This window comes from Diabrotica virgifera, chromosome 5 (assembly GCF_917563875.1).
Source record: "Diabrotica virgifera virgifera chromosome 5, PGI_DIABVI_V3a".
Taxonomy (NCBI): Eukaryota; Metazoa; Arthropoda; class Insecta; order Coleoptera; family Chrysomelidae; genus Diabrotica; species Diabrotica virgifera.
This window is the reverse complement of record NC_065447.1, coordinates 18793903-18807630: the sequence shown is the minus strand read 5'-3', so window position 1 is coordinate 18807630 and position 13728 is coordinate 18793903. Positions and strand designations below refer to the sequence as shown.

Here is a 13728-nt window from a genome sequence, read left to right as displayed (position 1 = left end):
AGGAAAACAAATATTTTAGATTTAATATAAAAAAAAATAGTAGGTAATATATTGTTATGGGCCCTTTTATAAGCGACTTCTCAATAAATCAAATTGATACATATATCTTAAATTTACCAAAAGAAATTAACGAAATATTTCAAATTAACGAATCTTCACATAATCTTAAAGTGGTACATAACAACATCAGAAGTATCTCTAAAAACATGGATGAGTTTTTAATATTTATGGAACCGATTGACATAACTTTTGACTGCATTATTTTTACAGAAACTTGGAATATTCCCAATATTGACTTTTTTGCACTGGATGGATATATTACTATATATAATGAAGGTGCTCTCAACCAGTCCGATGGCGTATTAGCATTTTTATAGAATCTAAAATATATCACTCTCACAGTATTATAGAAATCAATGGATCATATGCAATTAAGCTAAAACTACTAGTCCATAACAATTCCGTTTTAGTTCATGCTTTGTATAGGTAGGTCACCATCTATCAACGTTAGAAATTTTCTTGAAAACCTTCATACATATCTCAGTGAAAATGACGCAGAACAGTCGGAATTTAAAATCATAGCTGGAGATATAAATATTGTTATTCTAGGGTTGACTGATATATCTAACGAGTACTTGGATATTCTTGGTGAATTTGGATATCAATCAACAATAAATGCCCCTACTAGAGTACAAGGAAATTTGAAAACTTGCCTCGACCATATCTTTATAAGAAATTTGCATGGTGACCTCAACAATATAATACCGCTGGTAATTCGAACTAATATCACTGATCACTTTACAACAATGGTGCAAATAATCTTTAGCGCAAAAGCAGGAAAAAATGAGTATAAAATAAAATATAGAACGCATGTAAATAATACTAAATTGGATAAAATTTTAGCAGAAACTTCCTGGGATGAAGTGTACCTTGCAAACAATGGTAGAATGGCTGCAAAAGGATTTATAGAAATATTTCAGTCATGTTTAGATAAAAGTTCTTAAACGACTTAAAAATAATCCTGAAAGCCAAGAACTCAATACAGAAACAGTACGAACACTTTAATCAAAGAAGCCAAAGAAAATTATTACAAATGTCAAATAAATAAAAATAAAAACAACCCAAAAGGACTGTGGACAACTATGAACAAACTATGTAATACTAAAAAATCTAACACAATAAATACTATGATAAATGCAGATGGTGATGTAGTCATCGAAGCAAAACAAATAGCCAATCTCTTTAATAATACTTTTGTAGATGTTGGCAGGAATCTTGCATGTAAAATCAATGCAAATATACCAAATCCAGTGAAAGAGGAAAAACTCAACACATCTATGTTTCTTAGACCAACAAATGCTGGCCGACAGCTAAAAAATGGTAAAACACCAGAAATAGACAATGTTAAATCAGAAACAATTAAGAACGTGAAAAAATACATAGCTGAACCCCTAGCACATATATTTAAAGTATGCATAAAAACAGGTGAGTTTCCAGCAGAATTTAAAGTATCGGTGGTAATTCCAATCTACAAGTCGGGGGAAAAAACCAACCCTGGAAACTATCCGGCCGGTAACATTATTAACAAATTTCAGTAAAATATTTGAGAAAGTTTTAAAACGAAGATTAACTAGTTATCTAGAAAAATTTAATATTCTTTCTAATAAGCAATTTGGATTCAGAGAGCAAAAAAACACCCAAGATGCAATTTTAACATTAACCAACCCTCTGTACGAAACACTGGATGCAACTAAACCATGTCTTACAGTTTTTCTGGATCTAGCCAAGGCTTTCGATACGGTCAGTCATAAACTTCTTCTCACGACTCTCGAAAACCTTGGTATTAGAGGAAATTGTATTGAATTATTTAAAAACTACCTCACAAATCGGAAGCAATTTGTAAAAGTGGAAAATGAATATAGCGGTTATAAAGAAATAGAGTATGGTGTACCTCAGAGTACAGTCCTTGGACCAGTACTATTTATTATTTATTTGAATAGTTTATTTAACTTAAAAACATCAGGAGAAATTATTACTTTTGCAGATGACACAGCCATATTTTATAGAGGAGAATCTTGGGAAACTTTAAAAACAGAAGTAGAAACTGATCTAGAAATAATTAAGGATTGGTTTGACCATAAGTTATTATCTATAAATTAAAAAAAAAACATTTTTTATTCCTTTTTCAAATTATGAGTCAACCCAACCCATATTTCAAAACCTCACTCTAAATGATACCGAAAAAATAACTCGAGTAGACACTATTAAATACTTGGGAGTCTTTATAGATAAACATCTACGATGGAAGGACCACGTAAACTATTTATTAAAAAAACTAAGGTATGTTTTATATAAATTTCGTCAACTAAAAACATCATAGACTTAAAACATAAAATAACACTTTACCACGCATTGGTCGAAAGTCATCTATGGATTACTAGTATGGGGATCAATGCCAGACACTTATCTTAATCCCCTTGAGGTAATGATTAAACGAATTCTAAAGTGTATACTCTCCAGAAGTAATCTAGTAATATGTTATATCAGGAAGCCCAAGTAATGACTATTCAACAACTTTACTGTGAAAATTCTAACATAATGCAATACAAAAATAATAAACAGCTAACATCACACAATCATAAATACAGCACCAGAAATGCGAACCAGTATGAAGTCCCACGAGCTCATCGAACTATCGGACAAAGGGCACACTCTTATTTAAGCCCTAGGCTTTACAGCAGCCTTCCAAATATAATCAAGGAAAGTCCTTCGTTATATATTTTTAAGAAAATATTAATAAAACATATTAAAAATCTCCACTTGAGTAAAAAAAAATATTACAGCGGTTAATTAAATTAAATTGAATTTTTTTAATTTGATGTAATATGGGTCCATAAGAAAGTATATTGTAAATAAGTAGGTCTATTTAGTTGAATGTTTAAATATATTATATGTTTTTATTTTTATGCAGTTTTAATTACATTTTTTGTCCTATTGTTGTATAATATTGTATTGTATAATATTCCATAAAGTATATTGTACTTCTACATACAAGCAACTCAACATACAAGCTACAAGCAACCAGTGCTTGCACTGGTGTTACTTCTGTGGACATTTCTGTTTATTAGTTAAGATTTGTTGCTTAAAAATATTTTGTATTCATGAAAGCTAATAAACATTTTTATTATTATATTCTAGTGCATTCTCTACAATTTGGTTATGTGCATGTATTTGGTGTATAGTTGACTTTCCGGCAGTGAATACGCATTGGTAATGTAGAGTTTATTGATGAACAACAATTTGAACATATATGACAAAAGTAACAAAAAAAAACTTAAACGTGTTGTAGTTAGAATACTTTATTTTATATAAAGTTGTGTTAAAAAAAAACAAACAATTGTATAAATTTTTCACAAGACAGGTGATATCTTTATAATTATTTTGGATTGGAAAACCACCCAAAAGAAGGAAGGAATAAGTATCCCATACAGTACAATCATTTATAAAAAAAACAATTATTATTCATATCATGCACTATCTTCTACAATTTACCTTCTTGGAAGTAATTATTCTATTATAATGCAACGGGACAGATATAATGTAGAATCTGTCACAATTTAATCCGCAGATCGTCCAAAGGGCTAAAGGTTGAAGTAAGGTAAAGAAAAAACCATAGACTATGCACGGGGCTCCAGCCGACGGCCACTCCTTATCATTCGCTCCTGGTATAAAAAATACTAAGAATAGTACTCCTATGCATACTTCTATAGTGCCTAAGTGAAGAAGGAGAATTTGGTTTGCAGATTTAACCTAAAAATTTATAAATATATTTGATTCAATAAAATTGTGTTTTGACTGGGAAAGTTTTGGGGTAGTTCTAATTTCTTTCATTATATATGGATTTTGGGCTGCTGAATCCGAATGTGAGGTTTGGGGACAAAATTTCTTGCCGGAACATTGAAAAAATCGCGAAAAAAGCGAAAAATTTCAGCTTTTTTCCGCTTTTTTGCTCAAATCTCGAAAATAATAACTTTTAGTAAATGGTCTGCTAACAGAAATTAAAGTAATTAAAATTATCTACAAATATCACTATTTAATTTTTTTTCAGACTAACCGTTCGGTCTAAAGTACAAGTTGGAAATTGCCAATTTTTAACGGTCTCGGCAAAACCCACTTTTTACATTCCAAAACTTTATTTTTTATTAGAATGCTGTCATTTGATAAATTTCTCCTAGTTTTCTGTACAAATAATAAATTTTAGTTCATAGGTATGGTATGTCTCTTGTGACAGCTTCCATTCCGTCCTAAGAGGCCGGAAATGTCTCTGATTTTCCCTTAGAGCCACAGAAGATTAGGCACAGATGGAGTCACAGTTTCAGTTGGTGTAAACATTTCTTTCGGATCTGTTATCTTGATTTCTGATAAACCTTGAGGTTTTGTCCTTTTAAAATGAATAAGTTGAACAGCTCCCTGACTTCCATAAACCTCAGGCGCGGGTTTTTTTATCCGAGGAATGGATTGCTTAGGAACTACTGCATGTTATGATGCAATACAAGAAATGCCACATATGACGTGAAAAGTGTTGTATTCGTCGATTGTATGTACGTTAAAATCAGCGTTATCGTACACCTGCTGTGTAAAGCACGGCAGGTCAATTTTCTGCGGATCGCCTTGCGAATGCTGACACTTCCAGGTGAACAGCTTCTATCTAGGATGAACAAAACCTCAAAGAGGAAACTACATCAACCTATTTTCTTGAGCCGTACTTTTTGTAGAGAAAACGGCCAACCCTGCAAGGAATGGTGAGACCAACTATCTGGGCCTTACTGCCGCTACAAGACTTTGAGCAAGCGCGTTGCTTATCTGGAAGTGTCAGCAATCGCAGGCGATCCGCAGAAAATTGACCAGCTGTGCTTTATACAAGAGGTGTACGAAAACGCTGATTTTAATCCTTTCTATGCCAGGCCTTAATTTGCATGTTGGTCCCTCAATCCCAAAGGTTTTTTCATGCTTAAAGTCTCATTGCCTTATATATACGTCGCATATAAATAAACAAATAAATGACCAAAACCTGGTTGTCAATAGATGGCGCTAATAATATAATATTAAATAATATTATATTATTCTATAGAAAAAAAAATTAATCTGTACAATTTATAAGACTATACAAATTAAAGAAAATACCATTTTATAAATGCAATAAACACAATTGATTTGTTTTTATACCAAATTGCAAATAAAATGTGACAACTGTCAGATTTAACTAAAATGTCATGTTAGAATAAATGTTATAAATGTGTATTTGTTACGGACTATCCTTTTTTTCTATCATTTGTGATGCACTGAAAAATGCTCATGAAAAGAACCATATAAGTTTTTAGGACTATTTCAGGGAAAACACTATTAAAAGTTAGTAGCCAGGTGTCAAAATGTCATTCAAATTGCTATTTAATTAAAAGTGTTTGTTGTGTGTGTATGCTCCTGAAGTCGGCTTCACAATAATGTATAGATTTTCTTCATTAAGGAACTTCATTGTTTCTGTATACATATCATCTGGTCCTGGCGCTTTATAACTTTTAATAGTTTGGTAACATGTACAGTATATAAATTCAGCTTTAAAGTTTTGTACTTGATCTATTAAAATGGTCTCCCAATTTTGATGGCTTTTGTGCTCTGTGATCGTTGAATAAATTAGCTGTGTACATTGTCCAAGTATTAAGTATATCATGTGGGTCCATTGTTAGTTCATATTGTTCGTTATGTGTACCAGTTACTTGTTTCTTATTGAGGATACTAGCGATTTTCTTAAATTTCTTATGGATATTTAAGCTGTGGTCAAGTGTATATAGATTTTCAGCTTGTAGGTGGTGCAAGTGTAGTTATCCAGATCTTTATCGCTTCATCTCCTCCATCGGTAAAGCCAAATTATGTATAATCTGCTTGTCTCTCAAGGTTGGCTTTCATGACATTAACAATTTTTGTATTTCTTTTTCTTCTATTGGTTCTATTAGGTATATTATATTAATTCTTAGATTATACTAATTTATTGATCATGATTCTATCAAAATTTCGCTTACAAAAGGTTTTGTTAAATGGTTAGGAGCAAAATTTCGGTTAATACTCTTTAAATGTATTCATTTTTTTTCGAACCCTTAGAAAAAAAAAAAAAAAAAAAAAAACTGTTGATGTAGTCTATTTAGACTTCTCCAAAGCTTTCGATCGTGTTCCCAAACGACGATTACTAGCTAAATTGGATCACTATGGTATCCGCGGAAAATTAAACATTTGGATTCAAAATTTTTTATCCGACAGGTACTTCCGAGTTCGTGTTGGGGAAGCTTATTCAGTAGATAAACCAGTCAAGAGCGGAGTTCCACAAGGATCAGTACTTGGACCACTACTATTTTGTATCTACACTAGTGATCTTCCTCTCGTTGTATCCAGTAAGGTTTCCATTTACGCGGATGATACTAAATTATATGTGAATCCAATTACTGACCAACATGTTCTTCAAACTGACCTTGACGCAATATTCAAATGGTCCTCAGAGTGGTTACTTCCACTGAACATTGAAAAATGCGTCATACTACATATTGGCAATAATAACCCATTACTACCGTACTTTATTAATGGACATCCCATAGAGTCAGTAACCTCCCACAAAGATCTTGGAGTAATAGTTAACAGTAACTTAAATTGGTCTGACCATATAGTGTCGGTGTGTAAACGCGCAAACTCGAAACTGTTTTTAATCCATAAATGTTTTACACGAATATCTTTAACCTCGATGAGTAAACTTTACTCTATATACGTCAGACCAATTCTTGAGTTTGCCGGACCAGTATGGAGTCCAGATCTCAGTCGCGATAAAGCCTTACTGGAAAATGTTCAACGTAAAGCCACAAGACTGGCATTTGGCCGCGTAAGACCCAATTATGAAGATAGACTCTCATTGGCTCATCTAACAACATTTGAACATCGACGTCTTCGAGGGGACCTAATCATGTCCTTCCGCATTTTAAAATATAATTTTGGAAACCTTAACACGATATTTACGCTAAATCAAGACGAACGATTAAGAGGCCATCGATACAAATTAAAGAGGGAACAAACGACAACAAGATCCAGGATGAACTTTTTACCAAACAGAATATTTAATATTTGGAATAACTTAGATCAAGACACCATATCGGCAACTAGTGTAAATATTTTTAAAAATCGACTTGATTCCTCTTTATTTTCTTTGCAGGACTAAGTTATTTTAGGACGGCATTATTTATTGTTTCAGAATTTTATTTGATGTTTTTAATTGTAATCTTTATAATTTTTATTAGTTTTACAACGCTATTTTTCTTTATTTTGAGCATTATAGGAGATTTAAGGACTGCATTGTTTTAGGCAGGCATTGTTTATTGTTTCAGTATTTTTTATTTGATGTTTTTTAATTGTAACTTCATTCTTAATTTGTACTAGTTGTATAAGATATTTTTCTTTGTTTTTGGGCATAATAGGAGCTCGCTCCTCTGCCCTTATTTGTTTTATAATAATAATAATAATAATAATAATAAAACTAATAAGTATTTTTGAAAAATTTAAACACAGAATGAAAGACTACGTTATTACCGAGGGCCGAAAGCTCCTGAAAACTTCAATAATGTTTATTTTAATAAGCTACAGGGGTGAAAAGAAAAGAAAAACTTTAGTGTGATTTTTAATTTCAAATATCTCATTCAAAAAACCTTTATTTTAAGGGATTTCCGGCCCTCGCTAATAATCTAATCTTTCAATCTGCGTTTAAATTATTCAAAAATATTTTTACTTTTCTCGGAATTCGAAAAAAAAAATGAATTCATTTAAAAAGCACTTGAGTAGAAATTTTGCGCCAACCCCCTAACTAAATTTTAACTTATTTAATTTGTTTAATGCAGGAGTTTTTATTACTCAATCTAATTTGATCTGGTGATTTAATTTTTTACACTTCTAATTTGGTTCACTTTATTTGATACTTTTTACTGTAGTTCTTGGAACGAAGTGTAAACACATTTGAAAGTTCTAGCAATAAAAAATATTCTTTTAACAGCCTCTTTTATTAACTCCAATCCACCAAAATTTATTATTGTTCTTTCCAAACGAGTCAACAATTACTTTTTTTAGGATTTGGAGTTTCCACGGGGACTATATTATGTGAGGTCTGTCGATTTTCATGTTTGACCCCGCGTTGAAAAATTTTGGTTTTTGGAACAACCTTTTTTGACGACGTTTCGGCAAGGTCACACTTGTCACTGTCAAGTCAGATTAGTACCACTTCTTCCTGAAGTCTTCTCAAAAATTACAGTGGGAAGAACTACACTGAGAGATCCAAAGAGAAGAGAAGACATTAGAAGAAACTATAACGTACACAGTATATAAACGAATGGGCACTAAATTAGAAAAAGAATAGACTAACCACATAAGCATAGCAAGTTGTAACTGGCTGTATGGCATTTGTCTACTTAGCCAGAATGGGGGAGACCTGTGTGATTAAAAGCAACAGATAAATCACAAATTGGTCCAAAAGAGCATGGCCCCCGTAAGAGTTGCTGGAGCCTGTGTGCAAAAAAGGATTTTGGCGCCCCTTTTTAGTTCATGTTTTTTATTTATTTTTTTGAAAGTAAAGCTCCTTAAAATAAAGCAAAAAAACTGAACTTTATAAGTCATAATTATTTGTAGACTAAAATATGTAAATGAATCAAACAGAATAAAATTATATCAAAATAAATCTTGTTCACACCCATTTAAAGTATTTACTAAACTAATGGGGTACAGACACGTTGTTTAAAAATATTAGAAAATAACCTAAAACTAAAAAACACCTCTTTTTTAGGAACAAATAACAGAAATTTTGCCTAATGTCTACCTACATATTAAGAGGAAAGGCGCAAAATGTCGCCTGCCAAATTTTCAACGTGTTTTAAATGTATTCATTTTTTCGAATCCTGAGAAAACTAATAAGTATTTTTGAAAAATTTAAACTTAAATTTAAAAATATATGTTTTTTTAAAGGAAATATTTGCAATTAAAAATCACACTAAATTTTTTCGTTTATTTTCACCCCTGCAACTTATTAAAATAAACGTTATAGAAGTTTCCACGGACTTTCGGCCCTCAGTAATGTAATCTTTCATTCTACGTTTATATTTTTCAAAAATATTTATTAGCTTTCTCATGATATGAAAAAAATGAATACATTTAAAACACATTGAACATTTTAACAAGCGACATTTTGCGCATATACCCTTAGTAGGTACTACTTTCTATACGTATACTTAAAATATTTAAAAAATATGCAGATACTTCTGATAAAAATACCAAGGTAACTTCGTTATAAAATCAAAAATGATAGCTAGGTGCAATAGAAAAAAAAAATACTTAACTATTGTAGCAGCGATATCTTCCGAGACTTTGTCTTGTTTTAATTCATTAATTTCATCGCTAAATATTGTACCTTTAAAAATTTCTTCTTTAATTGCTAATATTGTTAGCCCAGACAATTTTTATTGAAGTATTGTCGATCTTAAATAATTTTTAATGATTGAAACTTTGAAAAACATCGCGCACCAGAAGGTACAGATACGGGCAATGTCAAAAGAATTCTTAATGAAAGGGTTACGTTTGGAAGGGTGAAGATTAAATTGTTTTTAAATATAGGTATATTGTAAAATAATTACGAGCGTAGGCGCAAAATTTCGAGCCAATTCTTTTTAAATGCATTCATTTTTTTGGAATCCTGAAAAAACTAATAAATATTTTTGAAAAATTAAACGCAGAATGAAAGATTACATTATTACCGAAGACCGAAAGTCCCTTAGAACAAACAAAAATTTCTTTTGAATGATATATTTATTAAAAAAGGTAAAAAAGATCAAGGCAGGTTTTGTTTATATTTGATTCAGAGTTGGACCACCATCTCCATATAGCTATTTCAGCATCCTTATGCCTCATCGGTGAAGCTCAGAAGTCTCAACTCTGAAGGAAATACAAACAATTCTGCCAATTAAGGGCAAACCATCGCAATGCAATGAACCCACCTCTGAGACGCAATTCAGCGACATCTCTCGTATTACGAGGAAAACAACGAAAAGCCCCAGATGCAAAGTTTACTACCTTTTAAACAATTAGAATAATTGAAATAAAAATATAATAAACAATATTTTAAATCCAACATTTTTCGTTAATAAACTGCTTTCTGGCTGCATCCCATATCTCCGGATATTACAATATATAATCACAAGAGACGACGAAAGTAGGAGAAAGCAAATAGAGGACGCTTAGGCCACGCATTTACCTTCCCTTCGTCAAGGAAAAGGACCGAAAGACAGTTTCTAAACTGAGTAAAAATGAAAAAAGATGAAAAAATCAAGGCAGGTTTTGTTTATATTTGATTCAGAGTTGGACCACCATCTCCATATAGCTATTTCAGCATCCTTATGCCTCATCGGTGAAGCTCAGAAGTCTCAACTCTGAAGGAAATACAAACAATTCTGCCAATTAAGGGCAAACTATCGCAATGCAATGAACCCACCTCTGAGACGCAATTCAGCGACATCTCTCGTATTACGAGGAAAACAACGAAAAGCCCCAGATGCAAAGTTTACTACCTTTTAAACAATTAGAATAATTGAAATAAAAATATAATAAACAATATTTTAAATCCAACATTTTTCGTTAATAAACTGCTTTCTGGCTGCATCCCATATCTCCGGATATTACAATATATAATCACAAGAGACGACGAAAGTAGGAGAAAGCAAATAGAGGACGCTTAGGCCACGCATTTACCTTCCCTTCGTCAAGGAAAAGGACCGAAAGACAGTTTCTAAACTGAGTAAAAATGAAAAAAGATAAAAAAATCAAGGCAGGTTTTGTTTATATTTGATTCAGAGTTGGACCACCATCTCCATATAGCTATTTCAGCATCCTTATGCCTCATCGGTGAAGCTCAGAAGTCTCAACTCTGAAGGAAATACAAACAATTCTGCCAATTTAAGGCAAACCATCGCAATGCAATGAACCCACCTCTGAGACGCAATTCAGCGACATCTCTCGTATTACGAGGAAAACAACGAAAAGCCCCAGATGCAAAGTTTACTACCTTTTAAACAATTAGAATAATTGAAATAAAAATATAATAAACAATATTTTAAATCCAAGACTTTTCGTTAATAAACTGCTTTCTGGCTGCATCCCATATCTCCGGATTTTACAATATATAATCACAAGAGACGACGAAAGTATAGTTAATTATAGTTAGAGTAAGATTATATTAATTAAAGTAAGATATATTTATTATTAAAAATCACACTAAATTTTCTCTTCTTTTTCACCCTTGTAACATTAATATACCTAAACATTATAGAAGTTTTCAGGGACTTTCGGCCCTCGGTAATAATGTAATCTTTCATTCTGCGTTTAAATTTTTCAAAAATACTTAGGTATTAATTTTCACAGGATTTGAAAAAAATTAATGCATTTAAAAAGCATTATCCCAAAATTTTGCGCCTACGCTCTTAAGGTGTCAGTTTCATTAGGTAATGAAAACAACTTTAACGCTTTAATTTCATCAAACAAATCGTTAGAGTCTATATTTATCCTTATTATCCTGATCTGCCAGTCGTTCTTCAAGAAAAGAACAACGTTTTAAAGATCGCTGTCACTTTGTATACGTCCCTAAAAAATCAGAAAATATTATCATACTCGTTTAATAAGTCAAACTCGGTTTTTTTAGAAAGCTTAAAGTTTGATCTATAACTTTTAAGAAAAAACTAATTTTAAAGACGATTTTTGGATAATAACGGGTCTCATCCCGGTGTTCACAGCCCAACAGTTTTGGTTTAAATTTTTCCTCCTGGACCGTTTGTAACGGTGGAAATTTTTCTTCAAATTCTTGAAATGATTGGTTGGATTACTTAATTACTTGTTTTTATGCACTCGTTGCACGGTCCAGTGAACTGACCAGTTTAAAAACGCCTCTGCTCTGAAGATGCATCGCTTTTATAGCGCCCCAGGCATTATTCATGTCTGAACAGGAAAAATCAAGAAACCATCGCCTGACTTCTAACATGTTCTCGCAATAGGAATCGTCAGTAACTGGATGATATACTAATAAAATTTCGTGTGTATTTATACCTAATCCTATTTAATGTCTCAACTTCTGTTTTAAAATTAATTTTTGTTTTTTGTCTTTTTTTTTTGCAAATTTTTTTTGCAATTGTTGACCCTGGGTTTTGGCGCCCCTATAAGATGACGCCCGTGTGCATTGCACACTTTGCACATATGGTAGCGGGTGCTCTGCAAAAGAGGACCAGGAAGAAGACGCAATTCTTGGCTTAAAAACCTACGACAATGGACCAATATGACCTCCATAGAACTATTCAGGACGACTTCAAATAAGATTAAATGGGCAAATGTAATGGCCAACACCCTTAAGAATAAGGCACCATAAGAAGAAGAATCCGTCACTAAACTCAACACTGCTACAATTCTTGGCTCACTTGAGGAGAAAACAAAGTAGATGTAACTTGAAATCTGAAAATTTAATTTCTGGTCACTTTTGACACCTCTTCCCACCTAAGGAAAGGTTTTTTTTTTTTGTAAAAATGGGGCCTCCAATTCTTAAACTCAACAACGTCTGAATTTTTTGATGTCATGTGAAAACAAAAAAAACAAACATTTTTAAAATACAATAAATTGCATTCTTTGACTTGGCGAATTCACCATAATTTTAACAGTTTTAAAATTTTGATGAATTCGCCAGGTCAAAGAATATAAATTTTATATTATTTAATATTACTAGATCAACTTACCTGTTTCGTTAAAATTATTATCATCAACACATATCCGTTTATTAAAAGGCCAACAACTGCTGTTAGTATAATAAATATTGAAAAAAATATCGATTTCATGCCACTAAGTCGTCGCCATTGGATTGGAGATGGTGTTCTCTAAGTTCTGAAACGTAAAATATTTAACAATTACTTTTTGAATAAAAGGTACATAAACTGATACATGTGAAAAATGTTGTATGCCTCTTTAAGATAAACATTTTGAAATTCAGACATGTTCAAAATTTTTTGTAGCACGTTCCAAACTAAACTTTGTTGTTTTTATTTATACAGGGTGTTAGTAAATAAGTATGAAAATTTTTAAGGGCTAATTCTACATGAAAAATTAATGCCAGTTGGCTCTATAAACATATGTCCGCAAATGTTTAGTTACGGAGATACGGGGTGTTGAAATTTTTATTTCAAACTGCCAATTTATGTATTGCTCTAAGACCAGTTAAGCTATGAAAATGAAATTTGGTGAGTTTTAAGAGGCAGTTATTATGAATTTTATGACATACAATTAAGAATTTTGTATTCATCATTGGCGCGCCTACGGGCAATGGTCTGAATTATTTTAAAGAAAAAAATAGTACGCCACTGAGATATTTCGAATTAGAAATTTTTTTTTTAAATTCCACGTCTAATTTATGATAAAAAACCTTTCTTGCCTTTTTTCATATGATGCACCGTTTTTATGCAAAAAAATAAAACATCTTCGCGCATATTTTTCATTTCTTAATACATCATCAAGAACTATCCAATATAATAATACTAAACTAGAACAATAACAGAAAATATTACTAATACCATTTTAACTAGGTGCAAAGCTGCAAGAAATGTTTAAAATGATCTCCTTTACAGGTAA

At 31.9% G+C, this 13728-nt stretch overlaps 1 protein-coding gene across 2 annotated transcripts in view; it reads right to left on the bottom strand.

The window, feature by feature from the left end:
• Nucleotides 1-13728, bottom strand: part of LOC114332516 (trace amine-associated receptor 4-like) — a 237650-nt gene that overhangs the window by 62262 nt on the left and 161660 nt on the right. The window contains exons 2-3 of one of the 2 annotated variants that reach the window (XM_028282327.2): nucleotides 12843-12987; nucleotides 3553-3810 (exon numbers count right to left, since the gene is read on the bottom strand). In XM_028282327.2, the coding sequence (XP_028138128.1) occupies nucleotides 3553-3810; nucleotides 12843-12941 (357 nt within the window). In that variant the 5' untranslated portion in view covers nucleotides 12942-12987. The remainder of the gene's footprint in view (nucleotides 1-3552; nucleotides 3811-12842; nucleotides 12988-13728) is intronic. The other variant, XM_028282335.2, reaches the window with a different exon arrangement.